Source organism: Poecile atricapillus, chromosome Z, assembly GCF_030490865.1.
Source record: "Poecile atricapillus isolate bPoeAtr1 chromosome Z, bPoeAtr1.hap1, whole genome shotgun sequence".
In the NCBI taxonomy this organism is placed as follows: domain Eukaryota; kingdom Metazoa; phylum Chordata; class Aves; order Passeriformes; family Paridae; genus Poecile; species Poecile atricapillus.
Genome location: NC_081289.1, coordinates 19,998,869 through 20,026,149, shown reverse-complemented (window position 1 = coordinate 20,026,149; position 27,281 = coordinate 19,998,869). Strand labels below are relative to the sequence as shown.

General features: G+C 41.2%; 1 protein-coding gene across 5 annotated transcripts in view; it reads left to right on the top strand.

Moving 5' to 3' along the window:
* LOC131573159 (retroelement silencing factor 1-like) overlaps positions 1 to 15,687 on the top strand; it is a 28,419-nt gene extending 12,732 nt beyond the window's left edge. For all 5 annotated transcript variants that reach the window (XM_058826826.1, XM_058826829.1, XM_058826827.1 and 2 more), the window contains 4 exons: positions 5,877 to 5,961; positions 7,276 to 12,562; positions 13,305 to 13,379; positions 14,513 to 15,687. In XM_058826826.1, the coding sequence (XP_058682809.1) occupies positions 7,315 to 12,562; positions 13,305 to 13,379; positions 14,513 to 14,655 (5,466 nt within the window). In that variant the 5' untranslated portion in view covers positions 5,877 to 5,961; positions 7,276 to 7,314 and the 3' untranslated portion in view covers positions 14,656 to 15,687. The remainder of the gene's footprint in view (positions 1 to 5,876; positions 5,962 to 7,275; positions 12,563 to 13,304; positions 13,380 to 14,512) is intronic.
* The last annotated feature ends 11,594 nt before the right edge of the window (positions 15,688 to 27,281 follow it).

Sequence of the window (27,281 nt, the reverse complement as noted above, 5' to 3'; positions counted from 1 at the left end):
TGTTGCCATAACTTTATGATTAAAAGAATAATTTTATGATTTTATTTGACATAAATTTATGACAGGTAGCTGTCACAGGCAGAATGGAAGCTTCACACAAGGTTTATCATGTGTACTCTCCTGTTGAGTCACAGGGTGTTGAAGGGACCCTGTTGCTTTCTAAACTCCTCCTCAGAGAGGACTCTGGGTGTGGCTGGATCCAGTTCTAGACACAGACTTAGTAAAGGTTTATGCCTAAAGAATTTCTAAGGTGCAGTTGAATCTTTATACAGCTTCATCCCACAGGATAAAGGAAGGCAAACCAATATTAATTTTTTTTATGGTGTTAATACTGATGATAATATTGATCATAATACTAGTTAGACTAAAGGACCTTAACCAAAATAAATTACTACACAGTATAGATAGTTAACTATTATTACAGTGATAATTTTAAAGCTGACAAAATAATCAAGTAGAGATTGGTGTTGCTTACTCATACCAATGTCTGTGTGCATATCTTTTTAACTCAGCCTTGGGAAAGAACCTTGGATTATCCCCATTCAAAGGAGGTGTCTCCACACACACTTCTAGAAGGGAGTATGTTAAGAGTGTTGGAAGCATAAAACAGTGAAATAGCAAAGCTCAGTATGAGATGGAGCTCACACATCAGAGCATCAGTGGTCACAGCAGACATGGAAACCTGATGGAGGTTTTTGTTGCCATGGTGTTGGGTAGGAATGTAAAGTGGCAAAGGAGCAGTGCAGTCTCAGTACCAGGAAATGTTTTGTACAACTGCTACCAGGTATACCTCCTACCAAGAAATACTGCATACAACACAACCCCTAAGAGCAGAAAATTGGACCATCCACAGCACTCTGCACAATAATGGCTAATAAGGTATAAAAGTAATTTGTTTTTAGCTGGGGATGAGGATTTGACATGAAAATTGCTGGGACACATTTTCCTTGCCCTCTGCAGAAGGAGCACCTTTTGGTTAGACTTGTGTCCTCGGCTATGCAGAGTGTTTTGATGCGAGAAATTGAACTTGTGCTTGCCATTGTATTGTTAGGGCTATATTTAGCTACTCTGCAGTTTATGCAGATACTGCTGGCACTCCAAAAGAGCCATGTATGTTGCATTTAATAAACCATAGTATTTGTGAACTGTACTGGTTCTTTTGAATGCAACTGGACTTACACTAAATAGACTGTTGGAGATCCAAATTTCAGGCCTTTAGTTATGCATTTTACATTTATAAAAGGTCCCTGCTGTTAAAAATTTGGACTGGGTTTTTATAGTGGTCGACTGTCAGTCAGATGTTTCTGGGCCAACTGTTTCAGCTCAGTTGCCTTTAGCTCAGCAATGTCAGGTAAATTATCAGTACTGTCACTTTTTGGTTGCTTTATCAGGAGCTTTGTTACATCCTCACCTGTGCCAGTTTTTGCCAGGAAACATTGTTCCTCACATCATCAGAATGTTCAGGTTTGAGATTATTGAATCAGGCTAGTCTCAGCATTGTTCTACACCAAGTGCAGCATGATTCCCCTTCTCCATCCATCACTGATAACTTTTACAATCAGGGTATTGTTTGAGCTGCTTTACCCCCATGGATGCAGAGTGTCCTGCTCCAGCAGCCTTGGTCAGATGCCAGGACCCACTGGACTTGTGAGCTGACTGGCTGAGGCTGTTAAAAGGGGAAGTGGATGCAAGTGAATACTCACTTTTTTCAGTTCTCTGAGAAGAGACATGATGGATTTTGGGGCTTGCAGGATGTTCTGGGGCTCTGGGGCATGTTAACAGCATGAGTCACTGGAGGTAGGGGAGGTGCTTCTCAGAGTCCCCAAAGTAGGGAGACTTGGATTCAGAAGTACCTGGAGATTGTACCTTCCCAGGAGCATCATGGAAGCTCTTGTCTGTGAGTGGTTCTGTTTGTGGAAGTAAAAAAGCTAATACCTTGCAGGCCTTTGTAGGTCTTTCTGGTTAGAAATATCTGCATCATGGCCTAATGGTCTCACTGAGCAAGAGTGGCCAAATTATTGGAGAGAAATACTTGTAAAAGTATCTTATCTGAAGCTTATCTGAAGTAATCTGTATGTTACCATTCTTTTTGGTAGCTTGCTGCATTTTGCTTATCTGACATGTACCTGTAGTCCTGTGAAAAACGACGTGTAATGCAGAGGTGTATAAATATAAACTGTCACTGCCCCAGCTGGGCAAGGTGCAACTCGGCAGAGACTGTTACTTGGCTGCTCTTTGTGGTGCATAGCTCTGCAGCTACATGCAGTGATAAACTGCTGCTGTGCAGACCTGACCAGAATTGTGTAGGAGTTATTCTGCAGCAGAGGTTAGAACCTCTCCAAAACAGGTCCTCAGGCTGGCTGGCTTTTAATGAAGCCGTACTTGATTGATCTTGGGAAGGGCTGAAGGGGCTCCTGGAGCTTGAGGGATGCTGCAGAGGGTGAGAGAAGTGGTCTCCTCCATTGTGATCAACTGAAGGCAGAATTTTGACTGCCCATAAGGACACACAGATGGTGATGACATTGATGGTGGCATCTACCTCCAAATGGGAAGTCTCTGTAAGATGCACCATTCATGGCACCTGAGAAGGATCATCAGGTTCCGTCTGGGGTGCTAACTCTACATGTGATAAGTCTGGGTCACCAAGGGCTGGGGCATTTCCAGTTGGTGAAGTGATGGGAGGGGCACTAGGGCCCTTGCTCAAGCCCTGGTGGGAAAAATTGCAGCATAGGGGCTTGTTGGAAACAGCCAATAAAATGTTTGGGTCTCTGTGGGCTGCCTGGTTGGAATACCTGGGGCTAAACAGGCTTTTAAGATTCCTTGGGTCAGGGCCCTTTAGCACAGGCTTAGGGAGGTTTTAACTGCCTTGACACAAGGTGTTTGGTGGTAACTGTGGCTGCATCCTAACAGGATGCAGGATGACAGAACAAGCATAGCAGAACATAGCTGGGACTATGTGGTGCTGGGCATTGTGGCTGCTGATGTTAGTGGGCTCTGAGTGGTCCAGGACTGTTTAACTAGTGGGTGCTGCTGGGCCTCAGATGGAAGACAAACTCATAGTGATTTACTAAATATTGATGTTGATCTAGTATCAATATCAATCTGTTGATGGATAAAAGACTGTAACAGTTTAAAGTTAGAAAGCATGTGTTTAATCAGCACAGGGCAGGTACTTGGGGTAGTCCCCTAAGACGCACTGCAAATTCACAAAAGATTCCAGTGTCTATTTATTTACAAAAGTCTTGAATACCCAAAATACTAATACATATTCATAATGCTAACACCTCCCATTCTCTGCTTCATATTAAAATACATGGTAATAAGTTTAAAAGGTTGTTACTCCTGTCTGGTTGGTTCCTTGAATTGAGGGGGTGGTCATTTTTAGTGAGGAGTGGTTGTAAAAGATGAAGGATAACCCGTCTTCCTCCCTCTGACCTTTTTACCTTTACAATGGTTGACATTACAACTGACACTTAGGGGAACTCCACTTTCCTCCCTTCATGACTTTTAAATGGGTTTCCAGACGTATGGTCTGTGTTCTTCCTGGGCCTATTTATCAGTTTCCCTGTTCCTCATTATAAGCACAGCTAAACAAACATACAATTACAAGTAATTCGTTATCTAAGTCCCTGGATTTATTATCTCAAATCCTGCTTCTAACCTAATCATTAACTCTAATTGATTCCAGCAAAGTCTACCTCTAGCTAAAAGCTTTAACTTTAGAAAAGTTCTTAATTTTTTAAAAATTCGTGACTCAGTAGGACTTTACCTGGCACACAGGGGCTACATCTAAAAAATGATTGATAACTGGCCTTCTCGCGTTCGATCCCAAATCTGTGGGACTGTCCCAGGAAATATTCTGGGGACCTCGGTCACCTCAAGACCTTTATCTTTGAGTGTATGTTAGTGATACCAGAAGTACAGTTGTGTTTTCCAATGGAGTTTGTAGTTAGATTCCAGACCCTACAGGAGGGCCCAGGCTTCTGATTCTGAAATTCAGGGGGTCATGTGACATATTTGCAATTCAGGTTAAATAGCACACAGTAACAGATCTGTGAGAGTGCTCACCTGATTTGGCATGGGTTTTTGCCTGTGGAAAAGCACTCACAGACACAGTTATGATGCCTCCATTAACACCATACTCAGTTTAATTGTTAGTCTGATTCATAGGCCTAGTCAGGCTTCAAGGAGGTAGGAATTTGACATATGATTATCTGAAATCAAATTGGACCATGTATTTCTGTCCTGGTTGTCTTGGTCAATTTTTCTTTCAGAAAAAAAAAAAGTTTCTTTCAGAAACTCACTTTCAGGCAGCTTCCAGCCACCTGTCAGGCTTTTACTGGGCAGATAGTGCCATCACAGGGACTCTGTGGCCTTCTGATTTCTCCACAGTCACTTCAAGGCTTCTAACACAGACACTGGCAGGAGTTGTAGAGTTGTGTCTGTTTCAGCTGAAGTGTTCTGCTGGGCTTCAGGCATTTGTTTGTTTGTAGGGGAAGAACTTAGACTTCAGCTGTATTTAGATAGTGCTCAGCATTTCTAAGAGCATGAGCTGTAACACAAATAGGCAGGGTAACTTTCCCTTCATGCTTTTATCTTTCTGACTTTTTCTATTCCTAGAAGAGAACAGGTAGTTACCCTCCATGAGAGCATCTGGCACCCAAAGGCAGGGCAAGGCCCCAAACCAATCAGTTCAGGCACCTGCTACAAGGCTCAGGCGAGTTATTGAAGCCATAAAATAGATAGCCTTCGAGAAATAATGGGTTAAAACATAGAATGTGAAGCATATAGGAAACACCCGGAGCAATAAATTGGCTAGGACTAGGAACACAATGACAGGAGAAGAAGATAAGGATGAAAACCACCGGACAAAGCATACTTCGAGCCAAAGCTAAAGCATGTCTAATGCCAATATGTCAAGTTGACCCTAGGAGCCTGGCCAAAGCTTAGGAACTCAGCCAACTACACCGGGAATGGACCAAATTTGGAGAGAAGTTCAAAAGTTTAAAGAAGAAGACTCCTCGGAGACCCTCGCCCACGATGAAGGCCGACCGGAACGACCCCCGAAAAGATCCTCAAAACAGAAGTTTCCGCCCACGCTCCGCCTATGGCACGCCCCATATGAATATGCATGGAAATGATGTAATCCCAAACCTAAAACTGTATAAAAGGCACGCTTTTGCTGTAAGACTTTGGAAAACTCCCTTTAGAGATTTCCCCAACGTGCACGTTGCTAATAAAATACCTCCTGTCTATCTGACTTAAACTGAGTCTCTTAGACAGTTATTTTATCGCCTTTTGGGGCAAAATTCGGCATCATTATGATGCCATGTACTGCGTCTCTCTGTTGACACCGAAGTGGAGGGACTTGATGCAGCCTGCTGAGTTACATTTGGAATGTAGTAACAAACACCAGACCCACAGCTTTAGGGGTAATCAATATATCTCAAAACAACAGGTGATTCTTGGGGATAGTCCTGTGTGTTTCCTCTTACAGTAATTCCTGTAACACATAAATCAAGAATTACAAAGTATATCCATTACAACCTCCACCCCTGCCTGGTCCTTTTGGGCTGGGTTGTAGGGTTTACCATTGCAATGAACCCTTCCCCTTGTCTCCAGCCTGGCTTCAACAAGGGGTTTCTAATTTATTTTCGATCTTGATGGTGACAGTAATTGGATTTTACTCTTAGTGAAGTTGTGAAGCTGCATGTAGTCAAAGTTCGTCCTCTAGCAAGGATTTTACAGTTACTAGTGGTTAGCATCTTAGTCTTGTTTGCCTCTCTTGCAATTATGTTCCCAGAAAATGTGAATGCCTTAAGTTTCCTCAGCATTTGTCTAATTCAAGGATTGTTTTATACCAAATCATTTTTCAGGAAATACCCAGTGTAACATTAGCAGCCTGAAAGCTTAACCTTGGATGCAAAAACCTGTTTTGTCTGCTAAGATTCCTGCATCACTGTAAGTATTGCCTGGACACTGATGTTGATGATTTTTACGAATTTCCTATGCCACTTCATTTTCCTGTCTTCTTTTGTTATTGGTGTCTTAAGAGAGCAGAGAAAGTAAAAGAGTGAAGAAAGCTGTCTCTGAATCTTGAAAATAACACCTGGAAAACTGTAACACTGGATCTTTTATTTCTTATAGGCTAGATATGAGTGATACTTCTCATTCTCAAATTTGAAATCAGAAGAGTCTTAAAATCTAAAAGAGCCCATGAAGGAATGTCAGGAGCCTTGGGTAACCTGGGAGAAATGGCATGAAAGATTCTGTTGAGAAACTGCCTTAACACCCTGCACAAAGCAAGGTGTTTGTTCTGTCCTGGGTGGGTTTGATCATACTCAAAGGAGCTTATTGAGATGCAGACAAGCATTCATTCCTGTCAGTTGTCATGGGGTTTTTTGTGATATTTTGTGCATTTTTTGAGGCTGAAATAGTGTTAGGCTTTGAAGGCACTGTCTCTAAAGACTTTACAGAGTAACATGCTCACCCGTTTGGGTTTTTTGGTAATCCATGTGCATTCTGGAATATAACACATGAAGACATAGAGATATGTTTTTGTCAGCTCCTGAAGGTGTAAGTACTGCAGAAGTGTTGTTGTCATCTCTGTGCTTCATGCCTTCTCCCAGCTTACTTACTCCCAGAGTAAGTTAATGCTGCCAACAGAATTAGGGGCTCTTTGCTTGTAGATCACTGATGTCCCTGTAGAGGCACAGTCATGTTTCTCAAAATTAAACTAGTGGGCAACATTATTATGAGAGATTTTTACTAAACCCAAAATAATTTTCTCATTTATTTTGTTGTATTTGAAGGCATAATTGAGTCTTACTGTCTGAAAACCCTGCCCTGTATTTTATTCTGTGTTTCTTATGTTCAGCTCTTCAGTATTTTTCATTGTGTCATGTTATACACCGACCTTGGGGCTTTTTTCCATTGTTTTAGGATTAAGAAGCTAAATACAGCAATCTCTTGTTAAATTAAAAGGTTGAATGATAATAGAATTAGCAGAATAGTGTGACGGGTTTTTTTAATCATTAGATAGTCAATAGAGTTGTTAGTTGCTTCTCCTTTTATACTTTAACTGTGTTCTGAGAAACAATTTATGCAACTTGACTTTGGCAGCATTTTATGTCTGTGGGTTGTGCTAATGGGGTTGCTTTCCTACCCAGCAATTTAAGTTCAGCAGTGCCGTTGATGATGCATTTTAAATCACTTCTTAGTAAATTAAATAGGTCTTGATCAAAAGGTTGTAATTTTTGTAAAATTTTTTTGTAGCATTTTGGTTTTGCTTGAAGAAAAAGAAAACAAGAGAAGATGGACTGGAATGTAAGGCCAGTCCAGAACGCTGATGCGAATACAAACCTGCAAAGTGAAGGAGCGTGTTTCACTCAGTTACTTCCTAATGGACATGCTTTTCCCCAGACAAATGCCAACTCCTCTAAAAATGCATGCACTTATGCTGAAAATAACCAAATTGTGTATATGCCAACCATCAATGTTGCCTTCCCCTCTGTAAATGCTGAAGGATTCAAAGCTTCAGATCAGACCTCACCAGGAGCATCTGTAACTGGTAATAATTTTTTCACATCGAAATACTCAGTTAAACGACATCAACAGATGTACATAACAGCACCAAAACCTCCCAGTCAGAATTCACCTTTGCGGCCAGAGACGACTCTGACTTCTTGGCCAGTCTCTAATCCCTGCAGTTATCCCTGCAGAAATCTACCCCCTCTGTCCTCTCAAATGAACACAGGGAATAGTGTAAGGAGCCTGCTTGGGGAGCCTCAGTACACCAATACCAGTGCTTACAACATGCAGCCAGAAATGCTGCAGCATAATTCTCTGAGACTTTCAACACTACATCAAGGTGGCATTCATCACCAGAGTAATTCTTTTCCTCTCGGTACTTCTGGGCAACATGTCCAGCCCCAAATATTTAATTCCAGTATTCAACAGGGTAAAGTTTCATATTCAATGAATCAAAATACTGGAGCAAATATACATCTGCCACAATTTCAGCAGAGTCAGATGACATCAGAAGCTCCCAGAGGATGTTCTGCACCATCTTTGTTGCCTGCCAGCTGTGTTTCAAGACCTGCAGCACACTCTTCAATGGCTGCACCACAGGAAATGCAAAATATACCTAATGGGTACAACATTAACCAGCAGAGGTGCCCACTGGATCCAAAAAATGCTCCTGGGTTTAATAGTATTCAGCAACTCTGTCAGAAGCAGCAATCTGGAGAAGTCAGTCAATCAGTCAGGAATGTCTATAATCCAAGTGGAAGTGTGACAACAAATCGGTCTTTTAATGAAAGCTCTGTGTCATCCCCTGGCATTCCCAAAGAACTGCTTGATGTTGTGAAAGAAATAGAAGCTCTTTCTTCAAAGCCACTGAATGATCCTGCTTCAGTTCCAGAGAGCCAGACTAGCAGTTTGATGAATGGGCCTGTTAATGCTCAGGTTTCTTCAGCGGCAGCAACACATGGAATAGGAATTACAAAGGAGAGGCTAGCTTGGGAAGCTGAAAAGCTGAACTGTCTTAAAAAAAGGGTTGTCCTGCTTGAAACAGTTCATAATTATAAAAAAAAAATCTATCATGCCAAAAGTACTCTTCTTCCTCCTACTAGTTATCCATGTTCTCCTGCTAATTGTCTTCCATGTGTGCCCAAACAAAATGTACCACTTTCCCCATCTGAACCAGTGGGGACAGAGAGGCCCACACTCGCGATTTCACATGATGAAAGAAAGGACAAAAACCTAGCCAGTGTTGATAACAGAAGATTGGAGGTGACTCAAAGTGACCCTCAGGTGGAGCAGGGAAGCCTTTCATCAAGCTTCACTCCTATTCCCTCTCAGAGCAAAGTCCCAGCTCAATTTAATAATCCTGAGAGCACCTTGGAACAAAGGGATGTGCATGCCTTGGCCTCTTCTCAAGGAACTGTGACTTCCTCAAACAGTGCTTCATGTTTTACTCAAGCAGGGAGCTCTGTCAAGACTGCATCAAAGACTGTGCAAATTGGCCCTGAGAACTCATCATTTCTTCAGTTTGTATTGAGCAGCACAAATGTGCTGAAAGAGAAGACAGCTGGTGCTACTGCTGATAAAATACTGACGAGTCTCCTGTGTAATGAAAAACCACTGCTCGATACATCTGTCTCGGGTGAAAGCTTGCTAAAAGACACTAGTGAGAAGAGCACAGAAAGTCTGAAAGGTGAGCAGGCATCTGTGGCTCACACAAACTCTCCTGCATCAGAAACAACTGCATCTGGTGATGCTAAATGCCAGACTGAGGTAGCTCAGAAAAATACACCATTTACTGAAAATGCATCCTGTAACCAGAGCAATTGTAGTTACACTGTGGAAGAGGTGGCTGCATGCCTGCGCTTGTGGGAGAAGTTTCCATCAGAATCTGTAAGTGTGCAAAATAAACAGTCAAATGAAAGCCCTACAGCAAATCAGGTTCCACCCTCCAACCAAAACACAAAGGCAGGAAAAAAAAATGTTTTGTCTAGCATGGATGAGACCATTTTACCTGTAACAACTACCTCTGTGGGACAAAAACTTGATACATTGACTTCCAATTTGATAAAAAATTTTGAACCTCAAGTTGCAGTTGTCTCTCCTTTAGTGCTTTGTGAACAAAGAACACTAAGTGAGCAGGCAGGTAAGATCCCAACACCTGAAGGTAAAACCTATCCAGTGATTGATTTGGAAAGCACATGTAGCTTGCAAGAAGAGGGGAAAAATGGTTTAAATGTGGCAAATACTGCCAAAGGAACAATAGAAAATGCTAGGTCATCACCCAGTGATTGTGTTCTGGAACAAAAAGTAGACTCAGATTTACAACAGATCAAATTAGGTGATGAAAACCAAAGAAAAGTTAGTCCATCTGCACAAGATGAAAGAAAAAATCTGCAGCTTGGATTACAAAAGAAGGCTAGTCTTCCTGAATCAGGCACAAATTTTTGTAGTCAAATCTCTCAAGAAGGTATAAGGGACCGCAAAGACAAGCAAGCTGTCTTAGAGGCAGGAGATTCATCCACAGCTGAGCTGGAAAATGAGATGTTTTGTATTTCTAGTGTATGCTCTCTTGTTGAAGGTGATAAATTTTACAATGCACAAATAGCAGGCATGTTCAAGTCAGTCTATGAGACACAAACATCAGAAGGAAGTGCATCTGGTGCAAGGCAAAAGGAACAACATCCAGACTTGCATAAAACTGAGCTGAGCAATAACACTTCCCGAAGAGAAAGCTTGCTGCTGAAGATGTTGGAAGAATCATCAAGTCATTTGGAGAAAGAAAGCAGAGGCAACCCTCCTAAAGCAGTTTCTACCTCTGAACAAAACACGACTCTCAAGGCATCTTCCAAGCATCCTGAAAATTACTTAGAAAATCTTGCTAATATGAATCAGAGGTTAGTTCAAAATTCACTAGATTCCTCTATCAGCATGACTGTTAAAACTAATGCACCCGCTGTTCCAGGAGACCACAGTAAACAAAATTCCATGCCCAATAAAAATAGCACAGAAAAGGAGGTGAACTTTTTTGGAAGAGAACCTAGTAAATATCTAGAAGATCAGCTGCTTGCTCTAGTGAAAGAATTTCCATATGGCATTGAAGGTGCTGATATGCTAACAAAAGGAGCAGCACAAAATCGTTCTGTGGCTGAAGGGACAGAGAATCAGTCTCAAAAAGAGGTTAAAATTAGTGACAAGAATGCTCATTTGAAGGACCCAGTAAATCAGACTAAAATTGCAGTGTTAAGCTCTGATCAGGTTCAAGAGCTGTCTCCTGGACAAAACCAGTGTCCTTCTAGTGACAGCAAGAGAGAAGTGAGTCAGCAGTCAGAAAAGGCTTCAGCTGACAAGGACAACCTTGAAGGCCGTGTCCAGCCTAGTCAAAAACCATGTGAGGAGGAAAAAGCCCCACAAAAAACTCCTAAGTCCAGTGAAAAAAGTGAAGATTGCTCTTTAACGGGTAGTTTGTCTGTAGAATATAAAACACCTCATTGTCCCTCTCAGTTAGAAACATCTGGTTCAGAGAAAAATGATTGTCAGCTTTCAAAAGCTGAAAATACTGACTCTGCAGAGACAGAAGAAAACAGTCAATCTGATACCTTGAAAAAGAAAAACTGTGCAGTGGGAGACTTAACAATTTCTGAAAAAAACACAGACAGTATTAGCAAAATTAAAGATACTTGCAAATACACTTCTGCAATGAACAAAAGTCCTAGGCCGAAGGTGGATAATGAATACAAACTGCTTACAACACAGGAGAAAATTGGACCAGTTAATTCCTTTGAAAAACAGGATGCTGATAAATACAAAAGCAGCAGTTGTAAGGAAAATCTGCAAATTGACAAAGGAACCCAAGTGTCAAGTAAAGAATTTCATTCTGACAAAAAGGAGCACCAGACAGCGTGCCAACAGTTACCAGAGAAAACTGATCATACATATGCAGACAACATGGCAAAGTTGTCCATAAAGAAGGAGAGAGTTTTCAAAACTGAGTCCCTTTCAAAGGATATAACCAGCCCAGGTTTGACCTTGAAATCCAAAATGGACACTCACCAATCTGTCAAGTCAGAAACCGTTGAAATTAAGCACTCTGAAGTCAGTCAAGGACAAAAATTTAAAACTTGTGAAGAGACTTCAGCTGAAGAGCAAAGCTGTAAGAAACAAAAGGAGCTGCTTAGGGAAGACGTAGGAATTAGTGTGAAAGAGCAAGCGAAATTACCAGCAGAAATAAAACATCAAAAGTTGAGTAGTTACCAAGCTGATGCTGTAAAATTCTCAGATAGTAGCACTGTAGACTTCAAATCAAGACACACAAAATATTCTCAGCATAAATCTGCGAAAGTTCATCCTTTGCAGGAGCAGGCATACAAACGGAAGATGAAGGAAAATATGGTTGGGAAGAGAGAACTTAAAAAAGCAAAGCTAGAAGAGGAAAAACTGAAACAATCTGAAGCAAAGAGTTCTAAGCAGCTTGCACACAATTGCATGCTAAATGCTGACAAAGCTAAAAAACTGAATGGAGAAAATGGTTGGAAACCAAGGAGTTCCTTAGCAGATTGCGCTGTGCTTAAACTGCAGAGAAAAAGGGCTCGGTCTTCTACCATGTCTAAAAACTACTTTTCTAGCAAAGAAAGACATCTCGATGGTCTAAATAAAGACAAGTGCACTGAGAAAATGTTTCCTGATAAAAATCTTCTGTACCTAAACAGAAGAAATAACAGACTAAAGCTGCATCTTCAAAAGGAACCCAAAAAACACTACTTGAACAGAGTGGCATTTAAACGTACAGCACAGGAGCGCATTTATCTGACAAAATTAGAGACGTCACCTGTCAGACCTGTCTGGCATAGAGCCACCAAAGTGTCACAGAGCAGCGACTCAAAAAGAGATGTGTCTGTCTCGACAGCTGAGAAATCATGCAAACAGGAACTCCTTGAGTTCAAGCTGTGTCCAGAGATACTGTTCAGAAATCCAGCCCCTGGTGAAGAAAGCTTAGCTGCAAAGAATTCTCCAGAAAGAGATAAAGTCGTTGTAGAAGGTATGGTGCTGTCTTGATGAATCCTTTGTGAGTAAAACCTGTGTATTCATTTTAAAATGCACATTGCACAAAGCTACAGACAGTGAAAACATGGGATTATAGAGGCTGAAAGCTGAGATATCCTAACTTGTTCTGTGACAGACCATAGCCGTGTCTTAAGCTGAAAAAGAACATGGGAGTTTACCTTCAATTTTCTGTGAGCCTTAGAGAATGAAAATTAGAGCATGGCAGTTTCAAGTAACTTTGGGAAAAGGCTTTCTAAAGTACTTGTAGAAGTTAGCTTGGCTTGGTTGTAGAAAGTAGATTCCCTTGGTGCAGTTACCAAGGGAGATATGATTTGTATTCACTGTTCACCTGGTTGTGCATCACTCTGGCTGGGCAGAGGAGGGAGAGATCTTTTGTGACATTGAGGAATAGAGTAGGCTCAGGCCAGACATATCCTGCCCACAGTGCCCATAACCTTTGTCATCTTTGCTTTAAGCATTCATTTTTCCTTTTCTTCTTTACCCCATTTTTCAACATTTTACATAGTGCATTCTGGAGCATATTTATGTCAAATGTATTTGATTTTTAAATGAACCCAAATCTTAAACTGTACATATCAGCCCTTGGAGTCAGATTCATACCCAGAGGAAATTTCCTTTTGCATGTGCTAGTATATGTGTTAGAATTTAATGCTTGATAGAGGCCAATATTTGTGATACAGAAACCTCAGAAACAGTTTTTGAAAATTTCTTTTTAGGTGTCAAGAGTAAAAAAGAAGATTGGTTAAAATGTGAACCAGTGAAGCAAAAGAAAGTGGAAGAGATTTCTACAGGTGAAGTGACTTCTGAATGTCCCATTTGAAATACAAGTTAAATCCTCTTTGCTTGGTTTTAAATGTTCCTTTACAGTAGTAAATCTTAATAAAGCATTTTAAATTATTATTTTCTCATTCTGCTGATTAAGTGGATATTGGAGAGTAGACTTAGTGAAGTATCAAAGATTTGTGTAGCTTTTTATTGCGTTATGAATATGTTGTTGGAAATGTTAAAATTTTCCTGTGCTGTTAACTTGGATGTAGCACTGGTAACAGTGTTTAAATTTAATTTGTTTTAATTTGTATATAAAGATTCTTTCATGCTTTAAAATATAGGAAGTGATGTAGCAAATGTAGTGCAAAAGCAGAAAGAGATTTTTAAAATAAATCTGACTTTCACAGTTGGTTGTTGCTGTCCACACATAACACCTGTGCTGACAAATTCCAGGACCTGTGTCCCAGTAGTCTAGACAAGATAATCTGTATGACACCCAGAGGAAAAGTGGGACCACTGTTACCATCTTCCTCATTTCTCTTGAATTGCTTTTTGGATGGTCTTTTACACCCTCTAGGAGTCAACTGTCACAACATCTCAGGATCTTGTTTGTTCCATCCTTTTTAAATCTTGGGTGAGGTTGCTCCCAGCTGTCCTTGTTTCTTTGCTTTAGGTACCTCTCTGGCTCTAATCTTGTTTTTCTAGTTAGTGGTCTAACAGGGAACAAAATGCATTCTGTAGCCTTGTTGCTGTCTGCTTCTTAGCTTTAGAGCAGAGGGCTTGCATGCTGATACTTGTGTTGTGGTTTTGCAGGTGATATAGTTTCAGCCTTTGCATCTTTTGTTGCTGTTGCCTGTGTCCTTGGGCTTTGGTGTCTACCATCTTTTTAGCCCTTCCTCTTGCTTCTTCTCTTCCTTTCACAAATGCACGGCTTCTGTCACACCTTTCTTAACACTCTCCAGAAATCTCTCCTTTGATTTGACACCCAAATAGCCATTTTGTGCTTAAAGATACATTGTTTTAAATCTGAGGTGCCTGGTGCTTTAGGAAGGAAGTTTGTGGCATCCTTTTTGACACTGAAAGGCCTTAGGTACCACATGCATAAGGAATAGAGTCCTTTGAGACTCTTGCTTTAACGTGCTTGTCTATCTTGCAGCTGAGGACAGTATTCCCCTTGATACAGCTATACAGATCCTGGATGGAGATGGAAAGACTCTTCACATTCCTGTCAAAGACTCAAAAGAGATGTTTCAGACCTACAGGAAAATGTATCTGGAAAAAAAGATGCAAAAGTCTTGATAGCACTCCTGTATCAAAGGTCTTACTGTCTCTGAGAAAAAAATGCCAACACTAAGATGATTTTTTTTCTGTTTACTTCATATTGCTGAACAAATGTAAAAACCCACGGTTTTCTGGTGGGTGTTGAGAATTTCCTTCCCTATTTTCCTCATATTTGTGAATAATTACCATCTTATCCTGTATTTATTGTCCAAATATGCTTTGGTGCTGTAAATGCTGTTTTAAACGTATTGTTTCTTTTGGCATATTTGATCTTATTTTTTTTTAAAGATAGAGTAGCTCATTGAATCTTGACCAAAAAATAACAAACTCATTTAAACTGTCATAGCCTGTTTTTTTTCCTGATTCTCAAAATCTTTTACTTGTTATACTTTCCATTGCTGGCAGTGGAAAAATATTTCTGCTGCAAAGGGATTGCAGTGGATTCCCAAGCATTACACTTCTGTTTCCCACTACGGTAGTCTGGTTTGCTTCTAAAAAGGCTTTCTGTTTTTTGTAGAAACTTTTTTTCCTAAACTGGGACTAGAAATACAAACCCCTCAATTCAGGCATACAGATCAGGGGCATTTAAGAAATATTTATGCTGCTACCCAGTTTTGTTACATTTCTTTTTGTGGCACTTGTATGGACTGGACTCTTGAGTTCTTAGTTTGAACACAGTGCTGCAAACTGTTAGTTTAGTGAAGACTTCTCTTGCTTTTCTTTCTCTCTTTGCAGTTGAAGTGTGGGGAGTTCGAATTCACTCTTGTCTGAGTTCAGCCAGACTGTAATTTCTTTGTTGATAAAGTGTTAGATTATGTTTGCTTACACATTCACTGTGACGTAACGGTTGTATTTGTCATTGGCTATCTTCTGTTAAGTGCCTTTTCACTGTTATTCAAAATTTAAAATCAAATCGTATTTTTACAGAGATTTGGTACTTAATTCTTTCTATCTTACTAAACCTTTATGCTGAACAAAAAACCTGTAGATACGTCACTGAACAATTTTTATACTTGAAATAAACTTTTGAGGACTTCACCTTGTCTTTTTTTTTTTTTTTTTTTGTTCTTGAAGTATGAAGTTGTTCTTATTTCAGTTAGTTAAATAGGCATTGAAGATATTCCTGTAGATGAAATGCAACATTAAAATAAGTGATGGATCTTCCTTGTTTAAAGGAAGTAGTTGAAAGTTTGTTAGTTTGTTTTTCTCTCTGGATGCCAGACTTTTAGTCTGTGGGGAATGTTGCCACTGGAGGATTTTGTAATAATGCTGTTAACTCTTGAGAAGGTTTTTCATTTTCTTGAGAGTTTATTTACCTGTATTATACTGCCCGCATGAAGGAAGATTTATTGCAGCCTTAAGTGTAGCCAGTACAAACAAAACAAGGTTCCTGTCAGGAGTTTAATCTGGGTTTTGTTCTGCACAATGATACATGAAGCTGACATAAATGCTTGCGTGAATTCTTTTTAGTAGGAAATTATTCAATCCATTGACCCATGACGTTTATGTTCTAAATATTTGGAGAAGTCTTCTCACTGACCTGGTGCATCCAGTCAGCAAGAATGCCAGTTTTGAGTCCCAGTGAATACAGCTGTCTTCTTCCTTCCTTATACCAAGAAGTGAATCTTGGTTCTGTGACACTGTTTACATGGTGACTTCATTGTGCCTACACTGATTTGCTATGGCTGGGATCTTTGGGATAGACTGCCCATGTAGCTTTTGCTTGGTTGTTGTACAGTCAAGAGAATCATGGATGAGGTCCTTTAACATAATGTGGGTTCAATGGGCTCATTGAGTTCAAGGATGCCATTTTCAGCTGGTTGCTGTTATTTTCAACTGCCCTGTGCAGTTCCAGTCTCCACTGTTGTCATATCATAGCAATTTTTGCTGATATTGGAATCTCTCTGGTAAATTGCCATGGCTCGTAAGTTGGCCTCTATCCATTTAGACAGCTGCTGGAAGGAAAATATCTGTAAGGAACAGTGTTAGGACTGCAAGGAGTACCTACAGAGAAAAGCCTGGAGACCATCTGCTCCACAGAATGAGCACTGTGGATATGTACATAAATGTCACATGGAAACACCAAACCTTATTGTGGTCATGCTGGCTTGACAGACAGCTACAGGGCAGATACAACTGTCTCTAGCACTGCCTGTTTCACCTGTGGGCATCTCCAGCAACTACAAGATAAATGGGCAGTCACAAGAGCCAACAAGAAAAACTTTACATAGGGAAGCCTGATGTTCAGCATTCTGCTCTGCATCTCATACAGCCAGCTATGGTTGAACCTATTCTGGTGTGCGAGTACATCCAGTGTAGATTTCTCCCCTGATATAAACAGCTACAGACAAGATGCATGATGTCCCTAAACCTTACATTTTAAAACATTGTGTGCTGGTTTTGCATTAATTGACATTTGGTGAGAAGGGAAGAAGCCACCCACAGAAATTATTTTTCTGGGAGAGGCTGCTGAGAGCTTCCTCTGTGCCTAGCAAAAACCAATAGCTGGCTAGCTTTGAGAACTGACAACCTATTGAACCATTTAGAATCTGGATCCGCCTCTGTGAGATTCACATTTTAAACATGGGCAAGCCCAGGAAATCTCTCTCTTGGCTTCCAGCTTTTGAAGAGGTAACTGGGTGCTGGTTGGACCAGATCCTCACAGCCTGCTGGGCTGGGCTGTCCCCATGTGGCCCAGCTGAGAGTTTCTGTCCCCTGAGGGCTGGTGAGTGGGCTGCTGAGCCCCTCACTGGGGAGTCCACTGGCCCCCGTCCCAGCAGGCGGCTGGGACCCCTTCCCAGCAGCACCACCAGGCCAAGCTGGGCAGAGGCTCTATCAGTGTTGGGGATAGCCCCGAGGCCAGGAGCAGCAAGGGTCCAGGAGTGGCCACATGGCTGGGACTGTGGGGCTGAAAAATCAGAGCAACCGGAATAAGGGTGCACAGCCATTGCTGCATCAGCATGGCTCGTAATGAACTTTGTTTAGCTGCTCTGAGCCAGCCATGCTGCAGGGAGAAGGACAAAAATGGCAGCAGCAGCTTTTCTTGTTTTTGGTGCTCTGCATGAAGAAAAGCGCTGAGTGGAGCCGGCAGCCGGCACGGTGTCGGCAGAGAATGCGTGAGCAGCAGCAAGAGGCACGGCAAGCGATCTCCACAATGCACAGCCTGGATGAGAACAACCTTTCAGTGCTGCAGAGCTCTATGAAAACTGTTTCAGTTGATAAAGCTTGAGAATGAGCCTACCTAAATGAACCTACAAACACCAGTTCTCTCCCAAATCAGGAAAAGGGTAAGACATGTAAGGAAAACAACACGGGACACTGAGGTCAGTAAAGAAGGAGTCAAATTCAAGTTAGGAGGGGATTGAGGAGATGCCTTTGTCTTGGGCTGAAATTCTCTCTGTAAGGCTATGGTGAAGATACATTTTTGATATATCAGACTTTGTTTTTTCCCTGTAATTCATAAATTGCAAGGGGGGATGCAGCATTCACCTGCAGCCCATGAGAAAAGGGCATTCCTGCAGGAGCATGTGGATGCTGAAAAGCTGTAATCCAATGAGAAGCTTCAACAGAGAGATGAGAAACTTTACCCTAGGGACAGAAGAAGAAAAGCCTCTGATCCCAGAGACAACAGAAGAGAACTTTTGGTTTTTATGCTAAAACAGCTCATCCTTAAAATAGCACCCCGTAAGTTGACATGGCCCATGAAAGCAGCTTTTGGAAAGCTGCAAGGCATGGGAGGAACGTTCACACTGCAAACAGATTTTCCTTTCCTGGGTGGCTGATTCGCTGTGACATTGAAGCCACAGGAGAACTGTTTCTTGTGGAGCAGTCTCCATGGCATGGGGAGAGAAACTCTTCTCCCTACAAGAACTGATGAAGGACTGTTACAGAGGTGGTAACTGATTGAAAATCCCAGGGGTTTTGTCTCTAGGCTGTCAGAGGGAAGGAAAAGAGGTTGTGGTGAGGGGAGAAGTATTCTGAAGGTTTTATTCTGATTCTTAGTAGTCTTTTAGTTCTGTTAATAAAGATTTCTTTATACCTTTTGAGTATGCTTTGCCTGCCTCCTAATTCATATCTCACAGCAGGAAATGAGTAAATAATTGTAGTAGGTGCACTAGTGATTTTAGCCAATGCTCAACCCACCACATTATTTAGTGCATTGTCTGGGAAACTCAAATTGGTGAACCTAAACCTCTACATGGAATTTGTGTTTCTGCTCGGTTTCAAACTGAAACCACCACATGTTGTTATGACAAAAATACACTTTTGTATTTTTGATATTTTGTATTTTGTATAGAAAGAGCATGGGAAGGAGAGCAAAGGAAGAAATTGACATGGTTAATATTTGGAGGTGACTATTCAATACATACGGTAAGTTCTTAGGGTTTAATGGCTCTGTAAACTTCACTGATTATGTGGACTTGTACTCATTTAGTAATGTGATGATAAGTTTCCGTACACAGTGTGAAGAAGGGCTCTCAGGGATCAGAAAGTGCAGTAAGATGAGAAGCCCACTGCTGCCAGAGGGAGGGAGGCACTCTTCTGGGTTAGTGCAAGGGGCTTTCAGCTGTTCCCTACTCCTGAGAGGCTTTGTGGCAAGGGAGATAAGAAACTGCAGAGTTGTTCCACAGTGTTTTGATGAGAACCTCACTCACTCCGTTGTTCTGTGTGTTGGGAACAGGAGAAGGGCCGAATGCACAGCTAATGAAGACTAGACATGGATGCTATACCTGCAAGTGCTGTTTTCTATAGGGAGGTGTCAGAGGTCTTCCTGGGATTCCAGCAGAAGAAATCCCTGTTGTCTTTCCATAGCCCTGCTCTGCCCATTGCCTCAATGAAAGAACAGAGTGAATTGCACCCTGCAGTGACTGCAAGAGGGGGAGAGGGAGGTGTCTGGGGTGATGGAGTGAAGCCAGGCCTGGAATGTGGGAGGAAAAGTTTAGTTGTGCATACATATTTGTTATATTTTTTTAAAGAAAAATCCAAATCACTACTCAAATATTTTTATTAATTGGAAATTAATTAAGTTAAATTCTTTGAGGCAAGTATCGTCCTGTAGCAGGATGCTCTGCCTGGAGTGGGGGTAAAACAACTCAAAACCTATTTGGAGAGCTCTCAGTGGTGAATGCAGAGCAGGGTGTCACGCTGCTTCCCCCCAAAAATGAGCTTAAGCAGGAGTACTAAGGTAAGTCTATCTACTTGCCTTACTTGGGAGACTTGGTCTGTGTATTCAGGATAAGATACAGAAGGAGAATTCTCTTCTGAAATAACTGTTATCCTGTCCTGACTTCTGTTACTCCAGTGGTCCTTTCAACAGGGACAGGTTTCTGTTAAAAACTTGGTGACAGGGTGGATTAGCTGTCATCTCCAAGAGAGTGGTTGCCTGTTAGCAAGGTCTAACACAGACTTGATTTCCAGCAGTTGTTAGCTCCTAATTCTTTGTCCTTTTTGTGTCATATCTTTCTTCATTTGCTTATCATTGAGTTGATCTAAATTCTTGAAAATTAATTGCTGAAGAAGCCAACCCAGGTTTCTCTAGAGGAGGTTGACTGATTCCTGCACTATTGTCTGATTCCCCCTAGCATTTATTAAGGAGTCAGCCATGAATGGGTCTCTTTCCCTCATAGATCAATACTGTGGCCTGTGGAAGATACCTCTCTTTTTTTTTTCTTTTTTTTTTTTCCCCCCCAGAGGCTCATTAAAATTATTATTAAACTGAAAATTTTTATTAAAAATAATCTCTGCACTCATCCAAGAGGTTTTTGATAGAGCCTCTGGTATGAATGCAGAAGCACAGATGCAGAGAAGAAAAGCTGGTCTGGAGCATGGTTTTTAGACTGTTAGACTAAATGTTTAAATTTGCATTTCTCCTTTCTGCTTCATGTCAATGGCCTCATATCCTTTGTTTACAACTTCTGACAAATTCTTCTCCCTTCTCTCTCAGTTTTTGTAAGAGAAGCTGCAGGCAGGGGAGGGTCACAGAAAAGGGACCATTGAGCTGAGAATGGGCCAGTGACAAAATTGCCAAAGCAGCACAAACATATTTAGCATTTCTTCTGATAGGACAGACTCTGGCCAAATCACAGACTTACTATAACTGCAAAACAGTGAGAGAATTGCTGACCTGGAAATAATATATTTAGCTAATTGCTGATTTAACATCTGGTAAGACCATAGGGTTGATGTTGCAAAATCCCAGTGCTTGAACCAGCTGCAGAGCGAGAGAGGAGGGATCGGCTGTCTCTGGGTGAGCCCGGGGAGCTGACTCAGGAAGGCAGCTGTGGGATGCAGATGGAGTGATGGGCTGCCTCTGGGACAGACTCAGAGCTGACTCCCCAGGAATGAGGAGCAATCTGGCTCCATAAATGAGGAGTACAGAAGGTCACAGGTCACTACAGCTGAGAGGATGAAAGGGAAAATCAAATACCAAGAGGTAGGCTTAGCAAAATAGGATCAGCCTTGAAAATCCCAGTGTCTGGGAATCCACAGCTGCAAAGACAAACACCTTCACACCACCTTGACACATGAGGTGGGACACCTCCCATGAGCATGGACACAACAGCTGCATCTTGCAGGCCCTCTCAGTCTGGGAGAACTCAGGATTTTGGGGTGCTTGTCATGCTCCACTTCACTAATATTTATCATACCTGCTCGCTCCTAGGTTTATCGTAATTCCATACTTGTTAGGTTTAGGCAAACATAACTGGCATAACTGTTTTCCTTATGTTTGTAGTACTTGAATTTGGCAATTTCTCAGAGCAGGAGCCTGCAGGCTGTGGGGCTGGAGCCTGGAGAGGCAGAGGTACTGTGTAGCTACAGACACCCGGTGTGTTCAGGCTGCAGAGCTGTCTTTGAAGCCTAGAGCTGTATCAGAGGGCACCTACATCATCATAATAAATCCCCAAAGGCATTTTTTTCTGCCCTGCACACAAGAAATTTATTTCTACCCTAATTTAAGGAAAAGATAGAGTCTCCTAAAAGGAAGGAAAATACATTCTGCAGTCACTGGCTAGCAGTGGGGAGCTAGTCTGCCTGGGAATTACAGTAACCCAAAGGAAAAAAGGCATTGTTGTATTACAGGTTTAAAATGAAGAGAATAAAATTGTAAAAGGAGGATCCAGAAAGGAGAAATCCCAGGAGAGCTGGGTGAGAAAAGGTAGAGAGTGTACAGAACAAAAAGAAGTTTAAGCTGCAGTTATATTCAGTGAAGTTACGGTGTAGTATTAAACGGAGCTCTGGCTATCAACACTAATTCCACTAGATGACAGTGTGGAGACTGCATTCAACGCTACAGCAACATCTGCCTGTTCTTTAAGGGCCTGCTGCCATTGGCTCGCTGCTAGAAACCCAAAGTTTGCAGTGTGCCTCTGCTCCCACCCAGGTGCTTCACCCCTGTCAGTGGAGAGAAGGTTGTCTCCGTCAGTGCTAACAAGAAGGTAACACAGCATGAAAGAATTGATCATTATTTCTCTGGCACTGGCTCTTTTTTCCAAAGCCTAGAGGTCCGGGGACTGGGATTTGGGGAGTGGTAATAGAAAGTGGTCTGAAGGATGGAGGGACACCTGCCATCTGTCTGCTGTGCCTTGCATCCAGGCATGGAGGGGGACAGACTTTTTAGAACAGCCTGTTGTGACAGGACAAGGGGCAATGGTTTTAAAATAGGAGAGGGTGGATTCAGACAACATAAAAGGAAAAAGATAAGGGTGGTGAGACACTTGCATAGGTTGCCCAAAGAGGTGGTGAATACCCCATCCTTGGAAACATTCAAGGTCAGGTTGGATGGGGCTCTGAGTCTTCTGCCCAGGCCAGGAATGTTGTGGGGGGCACACACTGGTCAGAGGGCACTAAACCAATGGGAATTGCTGGCAGTGAGGCTTAGCTGGTTAGCCCTTCCCTTCTGCTGGGTCTCTCCCCTATTAAAAGAGATGCCTTGGTTTGAGAGACATGAAATATTAATCGGTTGTGCCATTTATTCTAGTGAGCTTACCATGCACTGGAATCCCGAAGTGCCTTGAATTTTGTCTTAGCCTCCCTCATACAGATGCCTTGAAACTGGCATTTGGCAGTTGTCCTGGTGATTTTATAACAGCCCGGGTTTTAGGATTTTCAATGCATTTGCTGCATAAACCTGCCCTTATATGGGATAACATGAAATTCCACAAGTGAGAACAGATGGATTTTCTTTTGCTCTGCTTTTTCTTTCCATCTAGGGGAAGATTTGTCAGTCTAATTTTCCTTACCGCCTTTTTTGTGGCTAGAAAGAGGAAAAGAAATGCCATGAGTGATCTCACTTAATGACAACTGGTCTTTCATGGCCTTTGTATCAGGCAGCTCTGTGGAAAAGGATTTTAAAATCAGCCTGTCTGTGAATATTCCTTTTCTTCTAAATTAACCATATATTGCAATTTCATAAACAATTATTTCAGTCTCTTTACTTCTCAAACACAGTATTATTTATCATTAAAGGCTGCTTTGAACATAAAACTATTAGGATGCCCCTTATTAGAGTGGCTTACCATGGCTCCCTTTCTAATGAATTTTTTGCTTTATGACTTGCTGGCTGAGTTTGGGCTCTTACTTTAAATCACACAATTGATTCAGTGTTCAAAGTCAGTTTATCAGACCGTATCTTCATGAAATTGCCTGCCAGCAGAGCAGCCGAGGCAATGAAAAATTAGGATGGAAAACAAAGTAACCTTGTTTTTATAAATTGTCAAACGTTTGGGCTTTGCTTCTGCAACCCTTAAACTCAGAAGGGCAGGGAGCTTCTGACGCCAGCCCAACAAAGCCAAAAACAATCCTCTGGAGTGGCACTGCTTCCTTCTGGAAGGGGCAATGGACAGCCTGGGACTGTGGCAGCTTCTCTGACGGGTTTGTCACATGGCTGGCTCCCTTTTCCTGATTTCCCAGTGAGATGTCTGCAAATGCCTGTGCTGTAAATTCATTTTGCCAGTGGAGTGCACAGGGAAGGTGTCAGGCCCCAGGAAAGCCATTGCTAATGGAGACATTTAAAATTGTGCTGGGCACAGGGTTGGGGGTGATTTGTACTTAGGAGATCTGAGGTCACAGAATCATGGTATCATTTAGGTTGGAAAAGATCTTTAAGATCATGGACTCCAACCATTAACACAGCACTGCCAGCCCACCACAAAACCACGTCCCCAGGTGTCACATCTACATGTCTTTTAAATATCTCCAGGGATGGTGACCCAGCCACTTTCTTGGGTAGCCTGTTCCTAAAGTCAAGGGCAATAGCTCGCCTGCCCAGGGGATTAGACAAACACCTCATCACCCTGATAATCAAATTTATGTGCTTTTATTTTTCAGTGCATCAGTCACAGCAGCTCAGCTGGGCCAAGCTTGGTATCACACATACCTCAGTGGTTTGTAGGCAGGGACAGAATCTGACCCTTTAACAGAAGAAAATTCCATGATGTTAAATCTCTTGGTACTTATGGATTAAGAATTACCATGGTAAGTACTTCCTGAATGTGGAAATGCTTAGTTTGGGTACTTGGACAAAGAAAAAAGCCTTGCACTGTGATGCAGTATAAGCTTACAAATACTTGACTGCACAATGCTGCCAAAACAATTTGCAATTGGCCAACAGAACAAAGAGTTAAATAAGTAACCAGGAAAAATCCCAATTTTGAAAGAAATACCTCATTTTGCATCTTCTTCTCAGAGAAAATTATTCATATTAAATGTACGTTAGATCTTTATACAAGTTTTAATCATATTTTAAAATACAAATATGAAGTATTCTCCCTTCAAGATTTTGTTCTGGAAGTGCTAAAAATTTCTGTCAAAACAAAGCAGCTTGACATTAAGCAAGGGAAACACAGTTTGCTCTAACTTCTCATGAAACTAAAGTGACACCAAATTTTGGTTTTAAATAAGATAATGCATCCCCACTTGAAGTCAATTTGTTGTGACTGCTAACAGAACTTGATTCTGTAACCAATGAATGTTGCTGCACTGTACAATAATCACATTAATAACTTCATAGGACCAAGTCATATTATCTGAAAAATAGTTCTTAATTTTGAAAATACTTTAGAGTGATTTGTCACATGCAGCTTTTCCAACATTGTGTGTTGCAGCTTGGATGTTGCTTTTGAATAACCAGATGCTCACTATAAAGCAGAATTTTCTGGTCAGATACATTCTCCATAACACTATGAAAATCCCGTGGCTCCCACAAAGAAACATTCATATTTTTTAAATGAAGAATGCACTGAATTGTGTCAAGGAAACCAAGACATTAAGAAAGAATGGAGACTGACACTCTAATTTGTATCATACAAGGCACTGCAACCAGCAGTTGCAGTTAATTGTAGAAGTACTTCAAAATGAAACATTTTGGGTAACTTGGAAGAATCTTGAGCTTCAACTTCAGTATATTCTGCATTGAGTATAATGAAGATAATATTTCAATTATTCCAATTGTAAACAGAAAGTTTTATTAGTGGAAAATTTAGATTCTGCAAAAGCTGGTTTTATATTAGGAAAGGAGCCAACGGTTTAATGCCAAAAAGACTTTTAATCAACTGTTCAGTGCAGGGTCCATATGGCAGAAAATAAGACCTGTAGTCTTTGATCTTACTTGGGTTTCATCAGAAAGAAGGAAACACATGATCAAGACTACTCTGAACTGTAATTAAATGTTGTCCTCCTGTTGACCCAGTTATCAAAAGCTGCTTCTTCTTCATGTGAGCTGGAAAAGTCAAAGTAAGGTTGGTATGACAAAGTGATGCATCTGGTAGTTACTACTAGCATGTAGTAACTGTGCTGCTCTAGTGGGCCAAAAAAAATGTTAGAAATTCATTAATTGCCACTTTGATGGTGGTTGATGAAAAATACATACCTGCAAAAGCAGAAAGGGTCATAATGAATTACTTTTAACTGGAACCTTAGATCCTTGGGTGCTGTTTTAATGTTTTCTGCAGAGCAAATAAACGAAGATCTTGTTAAAGTAATCTGAATAACGTTGTCTCCTATCTGAGGAGCAGGTAACAAGCCTTGCATTACCTGGCAAGGCATGGAAGTCCTTGAGGAAAGCCATATGGTAGAAGAAGGCATGTTTTTTTTAAAAAAGGAGTTGTTTGATGACCAGTTTTTGGAGAGAGTAAGAAGGTGGAGATCTGGCCTGGAACTGGGTGGGACAAAGCTGAAGCTGCCTGCCCAGAAGCTGAAGACCAGGGGTTGAATGTCAAAAAATGCTGAGGAAAGGAATTGCTTGCAGGCCTTGCTGTTAGCAAGCTTTAGCTTTGTATAATTTCCTGATCAGTTTTTAGAGTAAATCTGATGTGTAGGTAGTCCTCTGAAGGCTCTGTGAGGAACTTGCTCTATCACATCCCCCATGAACAAGAAAACCAGACCCAGCCTGTGCTCACAGCCTGGGGCACCCTTGGGCTGTGCAGAAGCTGCAGGTAAGATTTGGATGAACCAGGAGCTGCTTTCTAGGTCAGGCAAATGAAATACATCAAATTGGTGGCTATAGGGTGTTTATTTGGCTTAGGAACTGAGAGTCCTGGATCTGAAGGACACAGCACTCATGAACAGCCACCCCTATTAGCACAAAAAAGAAGAAAAGGGAAGTTTGGGCTCAGCACTGTAACTTTTGCACATGAAGCTTATCCAGGGCTTTTCCAATTGGATTCAAGTTTATTAATTCTGGTAAGAAATAGTGGGGTAAATGTAAATGTAAATGTAAATGGAGAACAAGACAGGAGATGGCAAAGAACTTTTAAAATCTGCAAATCATTATATGAGTGCCTGTTCTGGATTTAAATGTGTTAATATAAATTAATTATGAACTTGCAATCAAAGGGAAAAGTGGAGTATTTATGGAAGGGGTACAGAGTAGCATAATCTAAAAATAAAGTAGTTTGGGCTGAATAAGAGAAAAAACGGGGCCAAAAAACTTCCAGTCATCTATCTCCAGATTCCATGTGTTGATGATAATTTGTCTGAGTTTGTTCTCCAGTGCTGCAGAATATTATGAGATCAAAAAGGCTGACCCATATGGAAATTACTGCTGGAAAATAAAAGCTATTCCTGCTGCTTTTCTGACATGAGTGAGGTCTGATAACAATGCAAATCACAGGAGTATAGAAAAATGCTGTTCAAAAAATTATTTTAGAAGAATTTCTTCCTTTTACAACAAGTCCTTTGAATATACATACACCCTCCTGTCTGGGCACAGACACCAGGATACAGGTCTTTGGGGGCAAGAAAATCCCATGAAGAAAAGCTGCTGGAATTTATTAGGACTCCCTCTTAAAAAAAAAAAGTACACATGACCCATCCCCCCAAGAAAAAAGTCTGAAACATTTCAGTTGAAATATGCTGAAAGAAACCCAAATAAAATATCTACCCTTACACCTGTTAGGCTCTGAGAAGATTTAAAGATATACAGACATTAGAAGGAAGTAAAACTGTCCTTTGTATCTGGGCCAATTAACTTGATGTTGAATTGTATTAGATCTTCGTACCTGGTAATGTGGTATAAATTTCAGTAAGATGTGTAATACCAAAAATTACAAATAATCACCACCTTTAAAAAAGAACATTGTAAAGTTACAAGACTCAATGTGAATATATAAAATCTCTAGTATAACAATCTGAATTAACCTGAATAA